Genomic DNA, 26,648 nt, shown 5'->3' with positions numbered 1-26,648 from the left:
AAATCTATCACTTTAACGAGAGTAAACAAAGACCTGAACATCTACCACCATTTTGGACTATTTTAAATGCAGAAAACAGCTTCTGGTTGAGTAAGTTTGCTGAAATAAGATCACAGTTAGTATAACATTAAAAAGTCACCACAGTAATTTATACGTGGCTGCTGATTGTCACCTGTTTGTGGCCTTTTTTGTCACCTCTGTGAGCCTTGAACAGCTCCTATGCAAGGAATGCAAACCTACCTGTCAATGGAAGAGGCGGACTCAGAAGAGGGTAAGGTGAGCTGTCACTATTCTCACCTGGCATTAGGCCTCACACACACAGAGAATCACAGAGAATCACAGAGGAAGACGATGGGCCCAGGAATAGTCTCTTTAGATCAAAGGAACCATGAATATTGACGGGATGGCGAGGAGAAGTTGGTAAGAGGACAACAAAAGGGACAAGGACACGAAGAGCAATGACGTGGAGGAGCCCCCTGGCTGTGGTCCGGGATACTTGGAGAGGTCAGAGGGCGCGAGATAAGGACCTCCGCAACCTGGTGTCCAATCTACCTTATGAGGGACTAGAGAAGGCAAAGCAACCCAACCGTTACTTCCCTGGTAACGCGATCAAGACCACAAAATACACCCTGCTCTTCTTTATCCCCATGAACCTCTTTGAGCAGTTTCACCGCCTGGCAAACTTGTACTTTGTGGGCCTGGCGATTCTGAACTTTATCCCCGTGGTGAACGCTTTCCAGCCCGAGGTCGCTCTTATCCCCATTTGTGTCATCCTGTCTCTGACGGCCTTGAAGGATGCCTGGGAGGACTTGAGGAGGTACCAGTCAGACAGGAAGCTTAACAACACGCCGTGCCTCATTTACAGCAGGTAAACCACTCTAAAAAAGCATCCATGACCTGAATTCTGGTGTGTAATGTGTAATTATATCATGTATAATGTGACAAGTGGAAGCACTCGTGGCGCATGAGCAGCACCTCCACATCTGTGTTTGTGATTCTTATCATCCAGCGTGTTGATGTCTGTCACAGTGTGTAGATCTTCACGATTGTGTGTGTGTGTTTGTGTTTGTGTTTGTGTGTGTGTGTGTGTGTGTGTGTGTGTGTGTGTGTGTGTTACCTCCTCTGTGTTTCAACACCCTGTGGGAATTCTTGACTTAGAAATAGAAAATGTGTGGGAGATTATTTCTCTTTTGAAGAGCTGCACAACAACATCTCCCACCATCGCATTGTGCACATTAGATGAAATCCTCATCTGGGTGTTACATCAGCAAAGACGCTAAGGTTAACGGTCATCTATTTTTAAATTAGTGGTGAAAAAAATGAATAATTCAAAAAAGCAGGATAAACACTCGTCGTTTTCAACCTGATCACTGCCGCGATGTTAGAAACGAAGGAAATACCTCTGGTGAAGAATCTGCCCACACTAAAGGTAAAGTTTAGTGGGTTTTTTGAAGTGTGGTTGTACGAGGTACTGACACACAGTCAGTGCTGACATCATTGTTTACAACAACAGCTCACTGCTGTCAATGGGAACCAGCCTCACCGAACACATGCCTACCAGAGGGGACACAGGGAAGAACAGATGTTATCTACTTAATTAAAGGCTCAGCTGATAAATGATACACCTCAAACACCGTAAGAATATACTCACAAATTGATCTCACCATTAGACAGCTTTGTCTACCGCTCACTCCCCTGCACCAAAGTGCAGAGAGAGAAGATCTGGGATTTTAGCTTGTCGAGACAGACATAGCTGAAGATCTCCTGCTGCCTCATTTAGCTTAGTTTTTGACACCTGGTTAAATCCAAATGAATGATTTCTAACAGTGAAGTCTCAAAATAACACAATAGATAGCGGAAACAATAGATCAATAACTCGTACGTCCTGTGATGTAACATCAAAGATTTTCTTCGGCTCGCTTGTGTATGTAAGTAGACTGAATTGCTGACAGTCAAAATGCCTCTTCAAACATAACGCGAAAGCGCCGCGATCGTCCATGTTTTCTAACATTCTACTTCAATTCAACGCTTTGAAGTAGGAGCTAGTACAATTCAGGTAGGAAGTCCTACACCCCATTTGTTTGGATGGGCTCTGGAACACAGCATTAATCAGCCACAGATATAATTTAGCTAAGTGGCTCCAATCCAGTGTTATTTGCGTTCCTGTTGGCAGCCATGTTTTCAGGGAGGGCAAGTGTCTTTTGTCTCAAACTGGTACCTCATTCAACCATACTCTGCGAGGAAATATCTTAATAACAGTAATAGCGCCATGTTTAATTAACCTGGTTAAAATGGGTTACACTACTTTTGCTACCAATTTTAGTAGTAACTAAATTATTTACACCTTTCCCATAGGTGGTCTAAGTCTAACATACCCTTGCTGGTTGGGTTAGTGAACAGGCCTAACAGGCCCAGAGGCTCAGGGGGCCCTGAAGCCAAAGCCTCTGCACTACTATCCCGATGTTATTCACCCTAAAGATCTGAATAGTCTCGTACACTCACCTGCAGCAGGATGATCATGGGGCCCTGAAGCCAAATAACACTCTCTATGATGTGATGTCTTTGTAGGACCCCTTAGGCTATGTTATCCACCCCGAACTTGACGGGGCCCTCAGTCGAATAAGAAAGGTTGAGTTATGTGATGTGTCTAATATTCTTGCCATTATCAGCCACATGTTGCCTGACAAAAAGCACATTGTGGTATAGGTTTTAAATGCATGGGAGAATCTCCCAGATTTCTTACATGACAGTTTTTACGACAACCTTCAAACCGCTCTCCATTTGTGAGTGAGCGAGGTCGCACTGGCTCATAATCCATCCCAGCTGCCAGCAGAACAAAACACAAAGAGAAAAATGGCTCATTTAGATGAGTATGATGACACAGATACTTATTCCCACGTGAGCAAAAAAAATCAGCAATTGAGCTGAGCGGGACTCTGCCTCTATTTCCTCAGGTTTGTATTTCATTGAGATATTCTGCCACAGGGTCCATGCAGTGTGTGGTGGGGGACACCATACAAGTTCACAAAAGCACCGTGTGCCAAGCAGCAGCTTTGTGCCAGCTTCTCAACGGGCTTCCGCAGCCACTGTTTACATTCTGCTTTGCATGCTGATTAGGTGGCCAGCTTGTTGTTGTCACTTTATGTGAGGACGAGTAACCACTTTCACATCACTATGAATTTACTCGCCACGGGATTGTGTAAGTTGGTCTGGTCCAAAGCAAATTAGTAAAGTATCTGTAAACTAGCCGAGAGAGGAGGAGTTTAAATAAATTCAAGGTTTCCACTTTTCTTTTCTTTTTTTTAAATTACAAATTAAAGAGGATGCTCTAAAATCTGCCGTCCATTCTTGCGGTTCATGAAAAAGCTGGCCAGAAATATAAATATGAGACACGAGGAATCTGACATACTTTCATCAGACGCTCTCAGATGCACAGACACAGATGAAGTGTGTTCATGTGTGACATGCCTTATCTTCAGGGTCACCCTCTCAATCTTGTCTCAATCTCAAACTCTTGTCAATCCACCTGAGCTCAAACTCAGTGAACACGAGACGCACCAGCTGTTTATCGCTCTGTCTGAGAGCCAGGTTTTGTTATTGCATTGTCAAACATGTCATCTTTCTGGCTGCCCACTGAGAAGCATTAAAACCAGTCACCTCAGCTCACAGCTGCTACTCCTGTCTGTTGTTTAAAAGTTAACCCTTACATTATTTCATTGAATGTTTCATGCATTATATGGAAGGTGTTTCTGTCTGTGGAATTGTTTTCTCTGCAAATTCACAAAGGTTTTATTCACAAAATCATGACTTGTTCTGAACAGAACATGGTATTAATGTGAACAGCTAATGAGGTGAAATAAATATAGTGTCAGGGATGTAACTGATTCTGTGACATGACAACACTTCATACTTAATGTTCCTGACAGAGGAGCTTATTAAAGAACCTTTCCTGTTAGCAGAGTTAATATCTGAAAAGCCTGGTACATGTCATCTAAACACAATACACTAAAAATACACAACCCCCTTCACCTTTGCTTTGCTTGGGGCAAGGTGTGGTGTTATGTGGCCACCACCCAATAATCAGGTCCTACATGCAGGGCAACATACCTGCAGGTCTCTGTCACCGGAGCAGAACCAGCTTCAATATGCTTGTGGCACTGATTTTCTTTCATTTTTGTTTCATTTGAGAAGTCAAAAGTGGTATCTAATTGGAGCAGTTTTTGTTATTATTTCATTTGTCAGTTAATGTTTTTTTTTTTTTTAAAGCTGTGGTGGTGCGTAGCTTTCAAATACAAACAAATGTTAAATGAGTTGACACTAAAGTTAAAGTTTCAGAAGTGAATTATAGTGCTAAAAAAAACCCCCTGGTCATTCAGTGGTATAAACTGCTCTGCCACTGTATACACAGAATAGCTCCCTCAGTCAGGTCTGATAGTAGTGCTTGATTAGGCCCATTATTTATATGGGCAGCATATAAATAATGTTACATTGTTTCTGTTCATGAAGACTAAACAGAGGCAGAATAGCACAGCACAGCACAGCAAGGATCTTTATTGTCATTATACAAGCGAAATTGGTTTTGATGGTGGGAGGAAACCAGAGAGCGGAAACCCACGCAGACATCAGGAGAACATACAAACTCCACACACAAAGATCCCAGACCGGGAATTGAACCCAGCCCCTTCTTGCTGTGAGGCAACAGCGTTAACCACTAAGTCACCATAACATAATCACCAAAGATCAATGGAATGGCCACCGGGGCCGTAGCTCGTGGAGAAGACTGTGAGGTGCCACGCAGGTGCACTTCTTTTTGACGGTCCACATTTTCAATCATTGGAACTACATATTGGAATGCTTTACCGCTCGACATAAGACACTCACAATCACGTCTCCTTCAAATTCTGTCTGAAAAACTGGATGAAAGAAAACCAGAGCTGTCTTCATCAGTAGATTGTCCACATAGTGTTGTTTTTTTGTTTTTTTTCTTGCTTCTGTCCACATAGTGTTGTTTCTGCCTTTTGTTTTTGTTTTATCTTCTGTTAAATGTGTCACCTGCCTAGGGACTACAGACGTAAATTAGCATTGTTGCTATAATCTGGCATATTTACATCCTCAATTGTTGAAGATGTTCATGAATGCATTGCCCCTATCAAATAAAAATGAAATGAAATGAAGACAACGCACTGCAGCTTTAATTAATCAATTACTGTCAGAGGTTAAAATAAAAAAAAATGTTGATCATTGTCTTTTTTCCATCTTTATTGTGCAGTTTAGTGTCATAGCAGAGAAAACAACCCATTATATTCACACAACAAAACATTATTATTATTATTTTACAGGTTATTTCTGCAGCAGTCAATCACTCATCAATTCATTGTTGCAGACTCAGAATCTCACATCTCTGTTTACAGGAAAGAGGTACAGTTCACGGAGAGGCGTTGGAAGGACGTAAGAGTGGGGGACTTTGTAAAGGTTTTTAGCAATGAGATCATCCCTGCAGACCTCCTGCTCCTGCACACGTCAGACCCCAACAGGGTTTGTCTGATAGAAACAGCGAACCTCGATGGAGAGACCAATCTGAAGCAGAGGAGGGCGGTGTCTGGCCCCTGCATCCTGGTACGAAATATCTCCTACATCATTTCTCCTGCCTCACTTTTAAGTACTTATGGGAAACTGCACATCACCTGTTATGGTAAATGACAGACGACAAAACATTCCTGGTGATTGACATGCCTCACATGTCGTCTTTCTGGCGTGGAAATAATGCTGATGTCATACTTGAAGTTCAGGTTGAGTGACATGTGAAAAGTTTCCATTCATCCCTCAGTGACTTTAAACTTTGTCTAATTCCCCAGGATCCGGAATTTGACCCTGAAAGCTTCAATGGCATTGTAGTGTGTGAGAAGCCCAACAACAATCTGAACCATTTCAAATGTTATGTGTGAGTATCAAATACACGGATCACAGTGATTCCCCGAACAGTTTCAGAGCAGCAGAGCAAAACTAATTGCAACCCACTCTCTGCACTTTCTGCTGCTACTGGAGGCATCATTGGGGCTGTAATAGACTATAATCGATTTCCTCAGGCACCACAGGTCTTACAGATGGTCTACCCATGGCCGAAAAGCAGGAGAATTGCTAATGGGGTGTATATATGAGACGTAATGAATATCTAACATGATCTGACAGTACAAAGGAGGTTCCTCACTTTCTTTCTTTCTTTCTCCTGCTGCAGAGAGAGTCCTGAGAAGGAGAAGGTAGGAGCTGGGATTGAGAGCCTGCTGCTTCGAGGCTGCACTGTGAAAAACACGGACCACGCTGTTGGCTTTGTGGTGTATGCAGGTATAGCCTCACTGCTACTTCACTGCTGCAAACTCTGGTTTGGTCTGTTCATGGTCATAGTTTTGTCTTTACAAATTTCCCCCAACCACAAGCCTGTGGTTCACCATGTCAGTGATCCACCATGACTGCACACATTAACGGGTCATAAATGTCGAAATGCACACTTGAACCAAACGGGTGGAAAAAGTGAACAATCGACAATAAGAATCATCTTAAATCTGTGAAGATGAGAAACAAACTTCCCTTAATAATCAGAGGTGGAACGAGTACTGAAATATTCTACTCAAGTAATTGAGTGTTATCAAAGTTTTTGATAACATTTTATTTTAGTACAAGTAAAAGTACTGGTCTAAAAATGTACTCAAGTTAAAGTAAAAAAATAGCTTGTTTAAAGTTTGCTTAACGTAAAAGGTTAATAAGGGGACACACCTCTCACATTGATCATTTTTAATTAAAGGCAAACCTTTACAAATTAAAGTGCTGGCAAAATAAAATATGTAAACACATAATGTATCAGTCAACTGGGGTCAAACGTCACAAATGCTTTAACTTTCTCACTCACTCAGGGACCTGAATTAATGCCAATTCACCTTTCCTCATCATTTATTTTATTTTTTGAAGTACAGTACTTAAAATAAAAACATACTTTAGTAAAAGTGAAATAACCAATTAAAAAAAAAATACTTTAATAAGTACAAGTACTCAAAAAAATTGTTAATAACAAACATCAAATTTACAGAAACATTACATAGGACATGACTTTAGTGTCCTCACTGGAACACATGGCCTTGAATTATGATTATTTCTTGACATTTTTTTCCCTTGACATTCATTGAATATTGTGTGCCACTAACTGAATCAAGACCTTCTGACCACACCTTTAGGGCACGAAACCAAGTCCATGCTCAACAACAAAGGCTCGAGATACAAGCGCAGCAGACTAGAGCGGAGGCTCAACATCGACGTCTTCTTCTGCCTCATTCTCCTCTTCACCATGTGTCTCATCGGGGCAGTGGGTCAGTAGTGAAGTGCATAAGTTAACTGTAAAACCAGCACACTGAGCGTTCATGATTAATGCTTTTACATTTCTGAGTCAGGGATGTTTCATTTTCGATTCATCAATTTATTTAAAAAAAAACGAAAAAAAAAAAAACGCACCCAAAGTCATAGCAGGGGAAAAGGGAGGAGACAGGCGAAGGTGTGGTGCTAAAAATAGCTCTCCTCTCTGCATGTCAGTGGGTGTGATTAATCCTCTCTGTCCTCCCACATGCAGGTCACTTTGTATGGCTGCAGGCGTTGCCCAGCGTGCCACCTTACCTGGTCCCAGACAGCAAAGGTCACCTGGACAGTCCTGCTCTGTCTGGCTTCTACATGTTCTTCACCATGATCATCCTGCTGCAGGTGTGTTTAAGGGACTAATCAACGAGTTTTTATTACCATTGAAAATAAATAAATAAACAAATAAGAATGCTTTTGTCTCCTGTTTACTTCCTTCTCTGTGCTCATTTTTTCTTCTCTCCTCACCAGGTCCTGATTCCTATCTCCCTGTACGTGTCCATTGAGTTGGTGAAGGTTGGTCAGATCTTCTTCATCACTAATGACGTCGATTTGTACGACGAGGAGACAGACAGCCGCATGCAGTGCAGGGCCCTGAACATCACGGAGGACCTGGGACAGATTCAATACATCTTCTCTGACAAGACGGGCACCCTCACCGAAAACAAGATGGTGTTTCGGAGATGCTCCATCATGGGTAATGAGTACCCGCACAAAGAGAACGGTAAATCCTCACACGAAGAGAAGTTAACACACACTGCTTTTCCTACACACCTTTATGTATTTATGCAATAGATATCTATGATAGATACAGTGAATATAGAAAGAATCATCAAACCCTTTGAAATGGTCACTTTTTTTTGTTTTTGTTTGATAATACATAACATCCACAATTTCCCAGCTTTAATTAACACATTTTGCCTTACAACATTCAAGTGAAAAAAAAAAGAAAAACTAGAATAACAGGATTAGAAAAGTGATCAGTTCCTTCAGAATAAACAGCTCAGGTATAACCAATCTCCTTCCAGATTACACACCAAGTTAATTGGCCTCCACCTGTGGTGGCTTTGATTACTTCAGAATAAAATCAGCTGTTCCTTGAAGATTCCACTCCTAGTAGTAACACAAAGAATTCCCCATGGTTGGAAAGATGCTTTCAGGAGAGCTCCAGGATGAAGTTGTAGATAGGCAAAAGTTAGGAGAAGGATGTAAAAAGATTCAGAGTATTGTCAAGAAGTGGAAGGCATATGGCACCACCCAAACCTTGCCTAGGTCGTGCCTCCCCTTTAAAATGGATGACCGAGCCAGGGAAAGATTGATCAGGGAAGCTACCAAGAGGCCCATGGCGACTTTGAAGGAGTTTCAAGTCTTAATGGCAGAGGTTGGTCGATCTGTGCTTGTGACAACAATTTCACGTGTTCTACGTAGTGCTGGTCTGTATGGCAGGGTTGCAAGAAAGAAGCCTCTTCTGAAAAAAACGTCACACTGCGTCTTATTTCCTTATGGAGACTGATGACAGAATATGTATAAATATAAATACAATATAATAAAACACACACACACAGAGGATATGCAGACTCATTGTAATATATTTTGTCCCCTGTTCACCTGGATCTCATGTTGTGTCCTGATCAGAGACTTCAGTATTTGCTTTCATGTCTGGCTTCAATTCGATTTGGAATTTTTTATTATAAGGGATCTTTTAGCCCTGGAGTTTTGTTTCGTTGTACAAGACTCAGGACTCTTGGCCTCAACCTGAGCAAGGCTGTCTATGCTGGATTGATAAACTCTGGCTCTATAAAGGTCCAGTATGCAATTCTGGAGTGTAGCCATGTACAGACATTTCACTGAGGCCACGTTCAACACAGAAAAACACAGAATTGTAGAAATGCTTGCAAATTTATTAAAGAACAACAACAGAAATATCACATGGCCATAAGTATTCAGATGAGTGAAGGAGGAGGTTTAGTCTTGAGTAATTTTGGAGTGTTTGATTGGCTGTATGTTCTGAACTAGTCTCAGATTGTTACGCACTGTGTCTGTTGCAGCATTTAGGCAGAACCCTTAATCACAACTTACACATACAGGATTCTCTAAACACTGCAACTGCCGGACTTAAAACATTGATACTCTATCTATATTGGAGCTTTAAAGTCAGTTGCTAAGGACAAGACCCCAAATCTGAGCATGACCTGACTTAACACCTCATCTTAACTGTGTGCATATTGTGTCTGCAGCCATACGCCTGAATATCCTTGATGACGCAGAGTCAGAGGATGAGGTCATCTTTAACCAGCGGACACAGTCGTCGCAGACTGGATGGTCGCTGGATACTGAGGACACCAGGCCTCGAGGCAAGCATCATCACCCTGGGATTCGAGGCAAGAGCAAGGTTTCAGGAAATGGCCACGGAGATGTTGCCTTCAGTAGTCCACTGGTAAGATGGTCGCTCTGTCAGGAGGAGGAGAAGGGCAGATTGTGTATAAATGGATGTACTCTTGGAGGCAGCAGTTAGCCTCCTATAGTTGCAAAAACAAAGACACAAAAAAACTCTATTCTTAATGGGTCTACTTCTCCATGATTTTTAAAGTCCGTGAACATTTTCCTGAGGAGTTAATGGTCTCTGTTGCTAGATTCAGGTCTTCTTCATAAGGCATTTTTTTGTAATTATGTTCCTATTTAGAGGTAAATTGATGATAAAGCACAACACTTGAGTGGACACCAGTGTGGTTGAAAACTGGTATCATAGTTGCCTATGTGCAGCATGATGACATCTATAAAATTTGAGTTTTTCAAAAAATGTCATGGCTCTGGTCAAATCATGTAGACTTCCAGTCTCAAGACTCATGATTTGACCAGAGATTTGACTTTTTTTGACCGTTCACAGCATGCAGATGCTAACAGTTGCATTCACTCTGAAATAAAACATTTTTTTAATTTTACAGTGTGTAAAATGTAGCAACATGGTGAAGTTGTGGTTGAATATCCCTCATCTCACACTTTCCTTCCATGTGTAGCATCAATACTCAAAAGATCTTTATTTTTGCTCATTGTGGGCTAATGGAAAAACATGGTGATCCAAAGAGCCGACCGGCTCCTAATGTAATAAAAAAATTCTGGGGTAATAAAAAACAATTAATAAATCATTTATACACTTTATGCACAGAATTTAAATTAATAATTTTATCTTTAATTTCTGCTAATATAATTACACTTGAAGTTTACAAACTGGACCTTTAAGTCCAGTTTCTAACAAAGGAGTCCTTTCTTAAAAATATATTATTTCTGAATTTACGCTCAAGCTGCCTCTTGTTTACCCAAAATTCACCCTGCTCTGTGTCAAAAGTCCTCGTGGGCCCAGTCCCCACTGCAGATGGCCAAACTGCTAGGTGTCAGTAATGAGCACATCCATTTTGGCTCAAAGTTGCCCCTGTGTCTATGAGGGGACATATGGTCACGCTGGGCACCATTTGGCTCAAACCCTGATGTGATATAAACTGTAAACGTGCGGTATAGATTAGTCATCGCTGTCTTGGTATGAAGTACAGTCACTCTGTGTCTATTTTTGTCCACAGAGGAGCGAGGAGAGACCTGGAGAAACAGGCTATCTTTAGGTTATCTTTAGCTTTTCTCACACTGTGGCTCTTAGAGAGCAGACTTTTTTGTATGAATGAAACGCCCTCTCGTCTGTCCTACCTGTAATCTTCTCTTGTATGTGCACAAACAAAACTAGAGGAAAAGGTTAAGATATTCAAACTTCCCCCTCGGTCCAGTCGCATTAAATCAGTGTAAGCAAGAATGAGTTTATCACCACAAGCTTTTAATTAACAAAGCGATTAACTTCTACCCCAACAGGAAACTGAGGTGATTCCAGACAGGAAGCTGCTTCAGCAGATTAGCAGGCCAGAGTTCCACGTTGGCAGAAGACAAGGCAGCAGACAGGAGAAAGAGCCCTACATGGACTTTTTTTTGGCTCTTGCTATTTGCAACACTGTGGTCGTTTCCATGGGAACAGCTCAGCGACGGAGGGTGAGTACTCTGTTTGCTGTGTCTGTGGATGGGATGTACAGATGAGGGGCACAGTTGAGAGTGAACATTAACCAATGATAGCATTTAAAAAAAAATTAAAAGAAACATTGGCAAACTTTTTTCAACCTGTATATAAACTCATAAATCTTGATGATTTGATCAATAATACAACAATACAGGATCCATTTTCCAATCTTATTTTTCCTCCTCTCCTCTTCAATGGTCTTAACTAATTGCCTGTCATCTTTAAAACCCCAGTTTTAAAGGTTCAGAGTTTCCACTAAATTAGCTACAGTTATTCATTTGACCATCACCTGGTTGTGTTCTTCTGAGATCTGGCAGATGGGAGAGATCTGTGTTTTTCTTTTGAGTTTGTAGATTTGGTGACATTACATGGAGACGTTTGGTGTGTTGTTTATATCATATTGATAAAAATGACCTTCTAAAATCATCAAATGACATAAGACTTCCTGTTTCAGGTGAGTTGGTTTATGCCCTCCAGCAGCACAAACAATCCTCTGGATACTGTGTCCACCTGGATGAAAAGGGCCGGCTCTTTTTGCCATAATTTCACCTGCTGGCGTCGCAAAAAACCAAAGCAAAAACGCACTGAGGATTCTGTCATAGAGGAGGACCACTTTAATGCTTCTGAAAAACATGAGGAAGCTGAAGACGTCAACGGGCTCCAGACATGTTCACTGCATGCTCTGTCCCAGTTCAAAAAGCCTGCACCAACTTCAGATAACGTGAGATACGAGGCAGAGAGTCCAGACGAGGCCGCCTTGGTGTATGCGGCCAAGGCATATGGCTTCACTCTGCTGGCCCGCACTCCTGACAGTGTGACGGTGAGGCTCCCATCTGGGGAGGACCTGGTGTTTGAGGTGCTGGACACCTTAGCCTTTGACTCCAACAGGAAGAGGATGTCTGTTTTGGTGCGACACCCAAACACCGGAGAGTATGTGCTGTACACTAAAGGTGCAGACTATGCCATCATGGAGCTGCTTGGTACACCATACGCAGGTGTGTGTTCACACACAATTATTTATTCACATGTATTTGCCAATACATTTATAATTAAAGATGGAACTTTATATCTATATTATGTTATTTCCAGAACACCTGAGTGGGAGTCAGAAGAATATAGCAGCTGAAACACAGTACTTCCTTGACTGCTATGCCAAAGAGGGGCTACGTACACTTTGCATTTCGAAGAAGGTGCCGAATCAAATACATTATATTGTGTTCTCTCACAGCAATAGTTGTGTTCAGTCTTTTCTCTGGATATGTTGCAGGTTGTGAGTGACGTAGAGTTTGAGAGCTGGTCAGTGAACAGACGCAAAGCTCTGGCTGCTATAGAAAAGAGAGAGGAGCTTGTGATGGACACTGCTGTGCAGCTGGAGACAAATCTCTCCCTGCTGGGTAACATACAGCACATCAGCGCAACACAAAAAAAAATCACACTCAACACACACACTGTATATTTGTGCGATGATCATAGAATGTGACTTTAGACACGTGTCTTCCTGTAGGGGCGACAGGCATCGAGGACCGTCTCCAGGAAAGCGTCCCAGACACCATCTTGGCTCTGCGGGAGGCAGGGATCCAGGTGTGGGTGCTGACTGGTGACAAGCCGGAGACAGCTGTCAACATCGGCTATGCCTGCAGGCTGCTAGAGGAGGAAGACCTGGTGATTAACATGAGCTGCAAAAACAAGGTGACGAGGCGCGTTTGATTCACAGCTGCTTGATGTGAAAGGATACACGTCTGGAAAATATCAGATTACAATTTGAGCTCGAAAAAAATTAATTGAACATCAAAATAGTTGCAATACTCTCTCATTTAGTAAAATATAATTATATCTGTTCAACTACTCTGAGTGTGCAAGAGCAGATGCAGAATTTAATCAGTGCATTTGTGCTCTTTATATATTTGAGGTTTTACCAAGCTTGGTATATATTTTTAAAGCTCCAGTGCTGAATGTGTATCGCCCCCTTGAGGACTTCTGAGTAATTACCAAAACACCTCCTCACTCGCACACAGAGAGAGAGACAGAGCTCCAACATTCTGCCATGTATGACAATTATTTTGTTTAATAGTTTTAACAAAGCTTTTATCGAAGCATGACTCCTCCAGACTTAAAACTTGAGCTGTGTTTTTTTGTTGCTGCAGTTATTTAGGGGGAGCGCTTGATTTGTTTTGCATTCTATTGGCGGAGCACACATTTTTAACACCGGGCGACCACGTTTTACGAGAAACAAACATTGTTAAAATATGATTGTTGACTCCAATTGAACATCCAGGTTTATTTCTAACAGCAGAATCCACTTCTGAAACATTTCATTGGTGCTTCTTGGTGTTTTGAGCCATTGTCCAACTGTATGATGCTGCTTTGTAGCTGCTATGACATTAAATGTTTTACTCTGAGACACAAAAACAAAAAACTGCAACACTGAGAAATGCATGGCAAAAACAGCAGTGTATGAACATTTTTCAAACGTGCACACTTCAGCTTTAAGGAAGGGGATTGATTTAATATATAATAGGAAAAATATTAGGATTGTTGTTGATTTAAAAAAAAAATAATGATGTTTTGCGTAAGCAGAAGGACTAACTTTGGCAAAATATTAACAGGTCCATTTATATTCATTTGCATTTTAAACCTATCAAGGCAAAGCAGGTTTCATATTCCATATTTTGTGCCAGATTATTATGCCATTATTATTTATTTTATTATTATAACCTGTATTTAACCAGAAAGGTTTCATTGAGATTAAACATATCAGGCCAAAACAAACAGCAGCACATACAACAGGTTTACAGACAAAATAACTAGTACCATTTATAGCATCTGAGAGATAAGATATCATAGTATTCCTAAAATATTAATCCAAAAGAGTAAGAAAAAAACACAATTATACATGAAGTAACATACTCCTTAAGATTGACAACATTCTGTGATAAAACGGATCAGTGTGATTCAGGTTAAACAGCTACATGACTCCAAGTTGTTCAAAGTTAATTTAAAAACATTCGTTGAGACCGGCTCTAAGATTCAGCTGTTTTTGTAAATTGTTCCAAGCTGATGGAGCAAGAAAGTTCAACACCTTTTCCCAGTTCAGCACAAACCTTTGGGAAATTTAATGAAAATGCATCCTGCAAGCATAGGTCATAATTTCCATCCCTTTTACTGTAGAAGTAAGTATGGCGGTAATAAACCCATGGTTGCCTTATAGATAAAAAAAAAATATGCGATAACCGACTTCAACTATGCACAGATAAATATGTCTCTCCAACCCAGACATACAAATATGTCACTGAAAGCTTGATAAGCCATTGTTGTTGTCTTTTGATGGACATTCTGGTTAAGTCACATGTTTTCCAAGTTGAAGAACTCAGAACTCCTCTCCTCAGTTGAAGTGGCCACATCTTTTTAGCTAAAGGTCGTACGATGTCAGCTGTGAGCCTGTGCTTTTCTTAGGTCATTACAGACGTGGTAGCACATGAACGAGCCCCTCGTAACAACCTGACCGCGTCTAATCATCCCTGCAATCAAATAGGCCAAAATTACCTGTCGGTTGTAACGGATATATGGGGAGATTTGTGGAACAGAGGAGCGACTGTGCTTCTCTCAGACGGGACCAGTCACTGATGATGAATGGAGTGGGTTTCCCTAAACACAACACCTCATGCTTTTATATCTAATTACCAAGTCTAATATTGAACCCTCGGAGGAAATACAGCCTTCTCTTGTGATCCAGAGTGGAGGCATATTAGTAATGAACTTTTTTTTTCTTTTACCACTGTAACTCCAGAACCACTTAAGGGATGCACTGCACTCCCACTATCATCCGTGTACCACACCTAATGAAATTTAGCCAGCATTAGACAGATCAGATGAATAAAACCAGGATGTGACCCATTTAAAAAAAAAATAATAATAATAATAAATCATGTTAGTTTTCCATTTGACACAGAAGCAGGGGTTACTTACAGACAATAGTGATGAGTCTGTGCTTATAGTCATCATGAACATGACTCTAAAGCAGAGTGACGACACATAATCTACATTATTTACTGACTTCATTTTTACCGTTCTCTTTAATTACCGCCACCATGTTGTTTGTTTGTCAAACTCAAAACAAAGTTTTGGATTCACTTTTATTGTTATACAGTTATGAGTCAAAGATGATGTCTTTTACATTCAAACCACTGTCAAAATATTGCACACAGTGCTGATTAAGCCCTTTTAGCTTTAGCACTGTGCCCCTGTTTCTTAGCACAGCAGTATTGTGTTTTCATGTCAGGACCGTATCTATGTTCCCCGGGTCCTATGTTGACCCGGACACCTATGTTGACACTTTGTATGTGAACATAGGACCCTTTCTCTAAAATAGGGTCCTATGTTCCCCCCTGTTCACCCAAAGGGTCCTATGTTCCCCGCTTTGTATGTGACCAAGGAAAATAGGACCCTTTTTTAGAAAAAGGGTCCTATGTTCCCCACTTTCACCCAAAAGGACCCGGGGAACATAGGACCCTACCCCTTACCCTAACCCTAACCCTTACCCTTACCCTTACCCCAACCCCAAACCTTACCCTAACCCTAACCCTTTACCCTGGAGCTCCACACCCAGGCTTCCACAAAGTGGGGAACATAGGACCTTTTTTTGGGAAAAACGGGGAACATAGAACCCGGGGAACATAGGTACGACCCCTTTCATGTCTGTGGCGACACAAAAACAGTGATGTCTTTTATGTCACAACTGACTGAGGGAAAGCAGCACAGCTGCTCTTGTAAATTCAGATGGCAGCGAACTGTTCAAATATGGACTGAGAGTCATCGTTTCTTTCACCTGGTCACAACAGTATCTGTCACTCACTGCAGAAGCTCAGTTTATGTCTGTTATTACTTCCACCAGCTTGTTTTTTTTTTTACATCAGACAAATGCCTTTAGTGTTTTTGATTCACTGCTCTGCTCATTAATCCAATGCTCAATATTATTCTGTGGACTGCAACATGAAACTAAGAAAAACACAAAGTGTTCACACTAATGATGCTGGAACCAGCATTGTGTTGGAAAGATTGACCAAAATGATCAATAGTTTCATCAAAATGTTTATGCCTTTACAAGTAATTGTAATCATTAACTTCAAGAGAATGAAGATGATTAGAAAAACAAGTCGATGTCGTTCTGCAGCTCACTTGTACAAACATCCTGGACTGTACTCTGGAGGAGGTGAGGCGGTACAGCGCAGACCCTCGCAACGTGGACACAACCCCCGACATCTCGCTGGTGATCGACGGACGTACCCTGGCCATGGCCCTGTCCTCGGACCTGCAGAACCGCTTCGTGGAGTTGGCGAGGCGCTGCCGCTCTGTGCTCTGCTGCAGAGTCACGCCGTTGCAGAAGAGCAAAGTGGTGAAGTTGGTGCGGGAGAAACTCAAGGTCATGACCCTCGCTGTGGGTAAGGACCTTGACCTTGAACTTTCTGAACACCTTACAATTAATTGTAAACGAAACCTAAAAGACCTCGGTATTTTGAATTCGAATGTAGTAACCGTTTTTGGCCACATTCTTACATATGGCACCTTTAAGTTGAATAGAGCAACACAATCTAGTTGCTTCCCTTGTCATTGAGGATTACTTGAATATTACAAAGGGTGTGATTATACTAGATTCTCTGATTGGTAACACTACATCAATAGGGTTTTGTATAATACACATTAAATGCGTTATTGATACTCATAAGTGCATGTTGTTATCCTCTCTGTGGCTTCAGGTGATGGAGCAAACGATGTCAACATGATCCAAGCAGCCGATATCGGCATTGGGATCTCGGGTCAGGAGGGCATGCAGGTGTGAACTGAGGATTTTTGTTTGTTTGATAAATCCTGTCGCTTCACGACATACGATGACTGTGTCTTTGTCGTCCGCAGGCAGTCATGGCGAGTGATTTCGCCATATCTCGCTTCAAGCACCTGAGGAAACTTCTTCTGGTTCATGGACACTGGTGCTACTCACGACTAGCCAACATGATCATTTACTTCTTCTACAAGAACGTGGTGAGTCTCGTGGCTGCGTTAGAGATCTGCTCTTTCATCAAACATCCCGCCTGGTTTCCTCCCAACTCATCATGTGCAGCTCCAACTGTCTTTCAGGCCTATGTGAACCTGCTCTTCTGGTACCAGTTCTTCTGCGGCTTCTCTGGCACGGCCATGATCGACTACTGGCTGATGATTTTCTTCAACCTGTTCTTCACGTCCGTACCGCCCATCATGTTTGGGATCATGGACAAAGACGTGTCTGCTGAGATACTGATGGGTGTTCCTGAACTCTATAGGACTGGACAGGGTTCAGGGGTCAGTGACATTATAGCCTCTTTGTCTCGAGAAAAAATAAATGTATTTATTTACCCAGTAACAAGTAATAATAGCCTGCATAAGTAATAATATTACATTAATAAGGCAGGTCTCATCAGAAAGAATGTGCAGAAAACCGCTGCTTTGTGTACTTTTCTGACTGTATTTTAAAAAGTGATATAGTAATTTAATGAGTAATGTAAATTACTTTTGATATTCAGTTATAATTGATGCTATTATGTGTCGTGAGTATAATAATTACCCTTTCTAAGTAACTTCCCTGTGATTCCTGATCAGCTCCTGAGAGCTACATGTTTCGTGTTAGGGTCTTAATATTTTGCTTGTTCTGTTTTGTATTTTAAACATATGTGTATCGTTTTTAGGAATACACGTTTTTCACTTTCTGGATTTCCATTCTGGATGCCTTCTACCAGAGTCTAGTGTGCTTCTTTATTCCTTACCTGGTGAGGAAAAACATCCTCTCATCTGTCATGGAGCATCCTCCTAGTCATTTTACTCTTCTGTGTTCTGCGTGAAATTTGACAACGTGTGCTTTACTCTCTCAGGCATACCGGGATTCAGACGTTGATGTTTTTACCTTTGGAACTCCTCTGAACACTATTTCTCTATTTACTATCCTGCTGCATCTGTCAATAGAGATCAAATCCTGGGTGAGTGCTGAATCTGTTGGAGATATAATTGTGGTTGTTTGATGCATTCAAAGACTAATTTACTCCACATTTATACTGCATCACCTTTTTGTGATGTGATCATTACAGACATTATCATAGCTCATTGCTGCTTTACACGTTTGTCTTGCAGACGGTGGTTCATTGGGCAATCATGTTGGGCAGTGTGGCGCTGTACTTCATTGTGACACTGGCCTACAGCGCCATCTGCATCACCTGTAACCCTCCATCCAACCCGTACTGGATCCTCCAGAGCCAGATGGCCGACCCCGTTTTCTACCTTATCTGCATCATCACCACTGTGGTGGCTCTGCTGCCCAGGTACAATCACTGTTATCCTCCCTATGTCTGGCAATCTGAAAACCCAGGAGAGGAAAAGTAATATAATGTAATTATATCACCGTAGTAGCTTTTTTTTTTTTCTATTCTCAATGCAGTTCAATTCAAACTTTATTAAAGGCTCGCAATAGGGTCCAAAGGAGATTTAAAAAATACATAAAAAAATAGGATGGGTACACCAGTATATATGTATACATGTATATCATGTAATTGTGACAGCAGATTCTGTGTTTACAGTTTAATTCAAACATTTTCAAATTCATTAGAAATCACATTTCCTTGTTTATAATTGCATATCCTAACATTACAGATCTAGTCATTCTTAGAGGTTTGGTTGCTTTATTACTGTACAGCACTTTGGTCAACTATGTTGTTTTTTTATGTGCTTTATAAATGAATTGGATTGGATATTGATTTTGATTATTAAAGCAATGTATGAATAATGTAAGAAGAGTGAAAATAGAATTTTAGAATTCTGTGTTAAATCTGAACTTGTAGTGCATATAAAAGCAGCGTCATCGTCAGGTGTCACATTGTAATTTGGGAAGCAACCAACAATTATTTAACAATGTTTGTAAACTGGTGTAAAACAGAAAAGCAACAAATCCTCACAGTGGAAAAACTGACAAAATGAGTCGGCAATTTACTTACAGTTTAGATAATTTAATCTGGATAATTAGATAATCTAATAAAATGAGTCTAATGTCTTACAAGATGATTCAAAGCAAACAAAAAATCTACTTTTTTTCTACTTTTCCTTCATGTTAGCATTGTTTGTGAAATGTTGGTCTGCTTTAATTAAAATCATTTCGTTAAAACAATCACAATTGCTGATTGTGATAATCTGTGATGAGGTCATCTGCACAAACGGTAGCTCTTCCTGTTTAAGTTGATTTAAATGTCCTTATTCAAATGCTGACTCATGCAGATGAAACGCTGTGGTTGTTTTGGAGCGTAGACGTTCGAGGCCAATTTGCAATTAGATAACATTAATTGTGAAGGTCAGGAATGACTGCACCGCAGCGCCTGCCTTTCTCCCCCCTCGCTTGGTGATGCGTCTGAGAGTGCTGAAATTTAAAGGGAATGCTCTGATTTACATCAAAGTGCTGCATATTTTCAATGGCCTACTTTCTCACCACCACACTCTCTCCCTCAGGTACGTGTTTCACGTGCTGAGGAACTCTATCGCTCCCTCCCCACTCTTGCAAGCCAGGTGTCTGGACCGGCTGAACTCCAGCGCAAGGGACCTATGCATCAAGGAGTGGAGGGGTTTCAGGGGCGGAGGGCATGTCAAACGCTCCAGGCTGTCTACGCCACCCTCTCCCACCCTGGAGACCCATGTGGACAATTATCCCCAGTCTCCCAGTGCCTCTGATATCCTGGAGGATGAATTTGTTCTGAATGTCATCACTGAGCACTATCAGGGGCCTGGACACACAGAAGATTCACTGGTAACTTGAAGGGCAAAGGCAACACGGTGATTATTATTTATTCAGAAAACTGTAAATACTTTTAACTGGCTCATAAGTGGAGTCGTTCCATGCTGTGCGGAGCATCATTTTCTCAGGGTTGGGGGAGGTGGTCTTATGTAAAGGCAGTCAGGGAGAAATTCTCCTCTTCTTGTGACAAATCATTGATTGAGATGATGAGTTCATTTTGTAATAAACCGCTTGACTAAAGGCAAGTGGGTCCTCTCCTCCTCACAGTCATCACAACAAGCTGCCACAGTCAACACATAAGCCTGTTACTTTCCTGATGGGTGCTAACGCAATTACCACCCACCCCTCCAAAAAAGTAGCACTTTTCCAGATTGAAATGCTTAGCTGGTTTAATATATTTCCCTCACCTATAGATACCCCTAACAGTCACATTACGTCCAATCATATGTGTGGTTCACATACTTTTCATTCATTTTGCCTGTATTGAAAACATGTTTTTCCTAAGCTGGGTCTGTGACTTTAGTTTTATTGTAAAACTGTTTAATTTGCTGTTAAAATGCATTAAAAGAATGATCAAATGCTTTGTTTTTATGAGTCTGCATATGTGTGACACAGAGATGCTGTCTTATTTAATTTCAGATGCAACATCAAACAAGTGAAAAACATAAATTCAAAGGAATCTAAAGAAAAGGCTTCTGAGCTGCAAACGTCTGATGCCTTTTTTTATGGAAATGGAGTATGCACAAGACAAATCCACTTGTTAAAAGGGTTGAGTTATAATTGGCATTTCCCTGCTTCATTATACAGCAGCAGCCCTGCTTACATAACCTCCCACTGGCTGCAATTATGTCACTGCTGCCCTCTAGTGTTGAGAATAATGAGCGGCACAAAGGTCAAATGGGACAAAGTCAGAAAAACTCATCACATTAGAGCCTTGAGAAACACATTCAAGTCAATTGTATTCAACTGAGAATTAAACATGCACGATAACAAAGCTGTTTCAATGTATCACATGGTACAATTCGTCAAAGTACACTCAAAAATATAAACGCACAAAGAAAAACTTATGTGACAAAACAGAGTAACTATTCAAAAATAACAGTACAACTTTATCAATAAAGTGGCTTTTATTTGCGAGCATTAGGATCTATTTAAAAACAAAAGTCCTGGAGTAATGGCAGGAAGAACACGATGGGGGTCGATGATCCAAGTTCACAAACTTCAATAACGTGTGTGTCCACCATTAGCCTCACACAGAGTGGTACACCTGCGACGCACCAGGTTGTCGATCGTGGTCTGGAATGATCGTGGAATGATGCACGTTCAGTTGTGTTGCCACAGTTGTAACGCTCAACCCAGCACTCAACATGCCAATGGCACACTCCCTCATGATTTGGGACATCTGTGGCATATTGACAAGTGACAAAAGTCCACATTTTGGTGTGCCCTTTTATTGACCATACCATAAGGAGTGTCTGTGTACTGGTCACGTAGTTGACCACCACTCTGCCATGCTCCATGACTCTCTTGAGTTGAAATACTCAATCTGAGATTGTAGTCAATAGGAGTGGTCAAGTGACACTGGACTACTGGGTTTGAGCAAAACAAATCATTCCATAAACAAATGCATCAAGAATATGCGCAAATGTCATGACATTCTATTTTTGCTCACCATTTCAAGTTTGTGCGTTTTATATTTTGTTGAGTATACTTTGCTTAAATTACATTTTGACCATGTAGTAAAATAAATAAAATACCATAAAACATGTCACTCAATATTTGGCCCCTATTTTTAAAGCACAGCAAAGAGATCAAGTCTTAAAACCTTCATGTCTCTTTCTCATACCAATGACTACTAAGAGGTGTTTTGTGTTGACTTGACAATCACTATGACCATTCACTTGAATGTCAAAAGCACTTGTGTTGCGGCATCATTTTAAGCCTTACGTAATTTAACCGACAACCCAGCAATTAAAATGTGAAAGAAAAATGCTGTAGGGTGTAATATTTAAATCTCTCCTGACACAAATAGACGGGAACACAAAAGACTATTGTGTTTGACACAAGAATGCATGAATGACTTTGTCAAACGCAACTGGAAACTCTGGTTCTGTCTGAACAACGCTCTACTCCAGGTGAGTGTCTGAGTCTTCAGCAGTAGGAGACGATGCTGATGCCAAATTTAATAAAGAACAACAAAATAAGAACTGGACTGACATGAGGTGTGATGGCTGTAACACAATCAACCAGCAGGTGGCAGAGCTACATTCTTTTCACATACTGTATTGATGAAATGTGCCATTAAATGTAAGCTCAGGTCAACCAATGCATTTACAGTGAAGTTAAAATAATACATTCAAACTTTAACATCACAATATTGATGCGTTTAAACAAAGCTGTGTGATCACAGGACAGGAATCCTGAAAATAAATGTCTGTACGTGAAAATAAATATTTATCTCTCTTATATCACATTCAAATAAAAAAAATAAATACAGTGATGACCCAGACTTCTCGTGAACCAGTCAGCAACACTGACGACTGAGGAGCTGTCTGCGGCTTAAACTGAGGCCGACTGTCCAAAAGGAGCACAACACAAGCTTTACAACTGTTTCACAATAAAATGTATATCTGTGAACACACAACTCTCATGTAATATCTGTACAGTAAGTCCATCAAAGTCAAATATTTCCTGAACACCTCACCACTGTGGCTTCATTCCTACCAGGTGGGCATCATGTCAGGGAACCACATGCGACCCAAGTGCTTGGACACTTCGCTGTGGATCTGCTCCATGTTGTAGCTGCTGTCCGGGATCAGCACCTCCTCCATGATTGACAGCTGAGTCAGCCTGCCCCCGCACATCTTCACAAACTCCAAGAAGCCACTGCAGGTCACTTCGCACTCGCCTAGCCCGATGGCCGTCAAGCTTTTGCAACGCTCGGCGATACGGATCAGCTCCTCGTCCAGGGGCTCAAGGCCGTTTGCGCACACAACCAGCTCCACCAGCCGAGGGCAGTTCAGTCCGATGCGGCCCAGCATCTCTTTGCTAACCGCCCGGCCAAAGTACAGGTGGGTGACGGGGGTCTCCTCGCGGAAGAAGGGCTCAAACTCCTCCTCATAGAGGAAGAAGTACATGACGATGTTGACCTTGGGCGAGTGTCGCACCAAGGCCTCCCAGCTGCTCCTCTTGATGGTGTGAAAGTGTGTCTGGCCGGGGTTCTCGCTCACCACATCGATGCGCAGGTGCTCCAGGTGAACGTGTTTTTCAGAGGAGAGGGCGAGAAGGAGCTCATCGCTCAGGAGGTGGTAGTTCAACGCCAGCTCCCTTAGACCATGGCACTGGTCTGCCACACACAGGATACCTGTGGAGAAAGAGGAGAAGAGATGTGGTAAGTGTATGATAATCATGTTGTACTATTATGTACTATTATGGTAATCACATTTTATTTCTATGGGTTATAGTTAGCAATAATTTCATCTTTTATTGACTTTGATCGACTGTAGCACATAATGTCAAACTCAAGGCCCAGGAGCCAGATGTGGCCCGCCACGTCATTTTTTGTGGCCCGTGAGTGATTAATTGGTCTTAAAATCTGTGTTTAAATAGGTCTATGCTGCTTTAAGGCAAGCGTTGACCAATAACTACATTTCCCACAATGCATGGTGATTGCATTACCCGCAAAGGTATCACCATCGCGGACCAGATTACATCTAAAATGCATCATATTTGTAATTTGAATAAGTAATAAATACAGAAAGGTATTTAGCAATATGTTTCGGAGTAGTTACCTTTAGTTACATTATATTTGGTGACATTTAGTTACATTTATTCTGTATGACATTTACATCTGGCCCTTTGGGGGTAACCTTTATGCTGATGTGGCCCTCAGAGGAAATTTGTTTGACACCCCTGGACTTTAGTAATTCTCCTTAACTATTAGCTGGATATTACTTTGAAAATAAGATGGTACAATGGATGCATGGATTTAATTTAAGTGTTACCACCTTGATAATGAGCATTAATTTAAAAACAGTCAGCTGTTGTAATTGTATACACGCTATCATCATTCTACTTCCACAATAACTTTTTGGCTGAGAGACACGTATATAAACATGTTCGACTTTTACTTTCCACACAGTGACATCAACTTGTCAAAGTTTAAATATGATAAACACTTGGGTGTTTGATGTCGTATCTGCAAAATGCTCCCATCAGTCTCTAGTGTGCATTGTACTGGCAAATGTTGACATGCTACACTGGGAAGGTGACATGCTGAATGTTTGCCCTTGAATTTTTCCAGACATGTTAGCATTGTTGCATGTGCTTAAAATATTTAATGATGTATTTGTGGTCACAGTAAGTACAGCGACAACGGGCATTCTGGTGGCCTAGAAATTTAAGACACGGACCATAATGTCTTAGTTCAAGCTGTGCCCAGGACACTTGTTATGTATTGTTGCATGTCTCTCTTTCTCTCGTCTCATTACTGTACACTCTGCAAGCAAAACGACATAATCCTTTAACAAGAAGGTATACTGACCTGCCGGGGAGACATGAGGACAGCTGCTCATCTTCAGCAACTTAAGTGTGTCACTGTTGTTGGCAACCAACACCTTTAAGGACGGGTCGTCCACTGGAGTGTCATCAATCTTGATAGAGGAGAGCGACTTGGAGTTGACGAACACCACCGTCAGGGCAGACACAAAGTGAGCCTGAGGAGGAACAAGTGAGTTAAAATTGGTGCTATTTTTAACCAAAATGTACAAAATCGGACACAATAACTAGCAACAACAGAAGCTGCCTCTTCTTACCTGAGACACATCCATGAAGCTTGGCCGTGCTGTGGAAATCAGCCCCAGGGTTTTAATGGTGCAGTTCACCAGCTGGGAGAGAATGTCACAGGCCGCCTCTGCAGATTCTATGCAGCTGTCCACCTGATTTAGCAGCAATCGATCCACCAAAAACCCACACACATTAAATTAGAGATAGAGGTGTAAGAATCATTTCAGCCTGGATGTGTTAAGTCTGCTAATGCTATTGCAGCTGATGCGTCATGAGTGATTCTGCAGCAGATGGTTGGGATTAAAGAGGGCACATACTGTTTTTAAGGCAGCTGTGTTGTGAAAATGCAATGGGGGAGGCGAGGGGGTGTTGACTTTTACCTTAAAGCTAACATACTGCAGGTGCTGTGCATGCTTCTTGATGATCTGCTGAATGAGGTCAGGGTGAGTGGAGCGCAAGTAAGAAGTGGCCGGCTGATTGAGCTCAAACTCGAACCTTCTCCACAGGTCGGGAGTGTGGAAGACGTCATTCCAGTGGCGGCACACGGACGAGGCCCTGGCTCGGTCTATGAGTGACAGATGCTGGAATATCTGCAGGACAACGTGGTGGGGCAGGTTGCCCCAGTCCTCTGCTGAGGACAGAGCGAAGCTGGACGCCCCCCGCTTCTGTCTCTTAGGCCTCTCCTCGCGGGAGGAGAAGGTCGGGCACTTTGAAACGAGACCTGTCCGTCCTCGTTTCATTTTCAGATAAGTCAGCTCACTGTGGGATCAGAAGAGAACAGGAATGTTTCAGAAATCTATGCAGCAACAACAATAGCATATTCACATTAAAACATAGGCAGCATATTTGATTTGTTTTAATGATATACAATATTATAAAAGTAGAATGAACAGCTTGGTCACTATCAGTTTTTACGTTAGAGCCTAGTTATACTATTTTAATATTAATCTCTTCAACACTAATATAATTCATGGTCTACAACATTGCTGTAGAACTTTTTTGTTTTTAAATCCGCAGAGCATCCTTTAAATGCACAGGCAGAACTACAGTGAACCGCTCATCATTTTTGCCACAGCTGATACCACTGTGCAATGAAATGTGGATCCGATATCAAACACTGATTTGAATTTGGATTTTAAATAATGGAAAACTCACCTCAAAGGCTGTAACAACAAGTGGCCAACAACAGCAAATGTGACGCTGAAGCCTTATTACTGAGATGTGTCCCAGTCTTGTTATAGTAATCTTTCTCTCAGTCTGATTATATACTGATGTTCCACACAATTACTGTCTTTATCTGATTTATTTATTTCTATTCTTTATGTAAATGTCTGAGGGTCACTGCATGTGTTTTAAATTCACACTGCAGCTGCAGGCTCCAATTGTAAATACTAACCTTAAAACATTTGAACAGACACGTTGCTTGCACATGTCAATAAATAGATAAATACAAATGTTATTATTGCGATTAAGGGTTGCATTTGCCCTATTACATTGCATATGAAATGTATGTATTATGCAATGGTGTCAAAATGTCAAATACAGCAGTTGCCCTCAAAGATGTTTGCTCGTGTTATATGTATGTATGATTTGTGTGGGGAAAGGTGTTCC

The 26,648-nt window shown here is 41.4% G+C and overlaps 2 protein-coding genes across 2 annotated transcripts; one reads left to right on the top strand and one right to left on the bottom strand.

Moving 5' to 3' along the window:
• Positions 1 to 458: 458 nt before the first annotated feature.
• Positions 459 to 20,273, top strand: atp10b (ATPase phospholipid transporting 10B; the record flags this gene model as incomplete). The annotated part of the gene is made up of 21 exons (XM_083890788.1): positions 459 to 868; positions 5,412 to 5,616; positions 5,856 to 5,941; positions 6,236 to 6,342; positions 7,227 to 7,358; positions 7,616 to 7,743; positions 7,870 to 8,122; positions 9,636 to 9,835; positions 11,254 to 11,427; positions 11,907 to 12,447; positions 12,542 to 12,642; positions 12,720 to 12,846; positions 12,957 to 13,141; positions 16,623 to 16,890; positions 17,206 to 17,282; positions 17,363 to 17,488; positions 17,585 to 17,785; positions 18,169 to 18,249; positions 18,352 to 18,456; positions 18,608 to 18,795; positions 19,970 to 20,273. The coding sequence occupies 21 exons, from the start codon at positions 459 to 461 to the stop codon at positions 20,271 to 20,273; spliced, it is 3,999 nt and encodes a 1,332-aa protein (XP_083746914.1).
• A 2,699-nt stretch (positions 20,274 to 22,972) lies between these two features.
• On the bottom strand, positions 22,973 to 25,777 carry fbxl3l (F-box and leucine-rich repeat protein 3, like; the record flags this gene model as incomplete). The annotated part of the gene is made up of 4 exons (XM_083891750.1): positions 22,973 to 23,616; positions 24,796 to 24,967; positions 25,067 to 25,189; positions 25,418 to 25,777. 4 exons carry the CDS (start codon positions 25,775 to 25,777, stop codon positions 22,973 to 22,975), a joined length of 1,299 nt encoding a protein of 432 aa, XP_083747876.1.
• Positions 25,778 to 26,648: the final 871 nt, after the last annotated feature.

The sequence above is a fragment of the Microchirus variegatus genome (genome assembly GCF_963457635.1).
Source record: "Microchirus variegatus genome assembly, chromosome: 6".
In the NCBI taxonomy this organism is placed as follows: domain Eukaryota; kingdom Metazoa; phylum Chordata; class Actinopteri; order Pleuronectiformes; family Soleidae; genus Microchirus; species Microchirus variegatus.
Note: the sequence above shows the minus strand (reverse complement) of the source record. Positions and strands in the feature narration are given on the sequence as shown.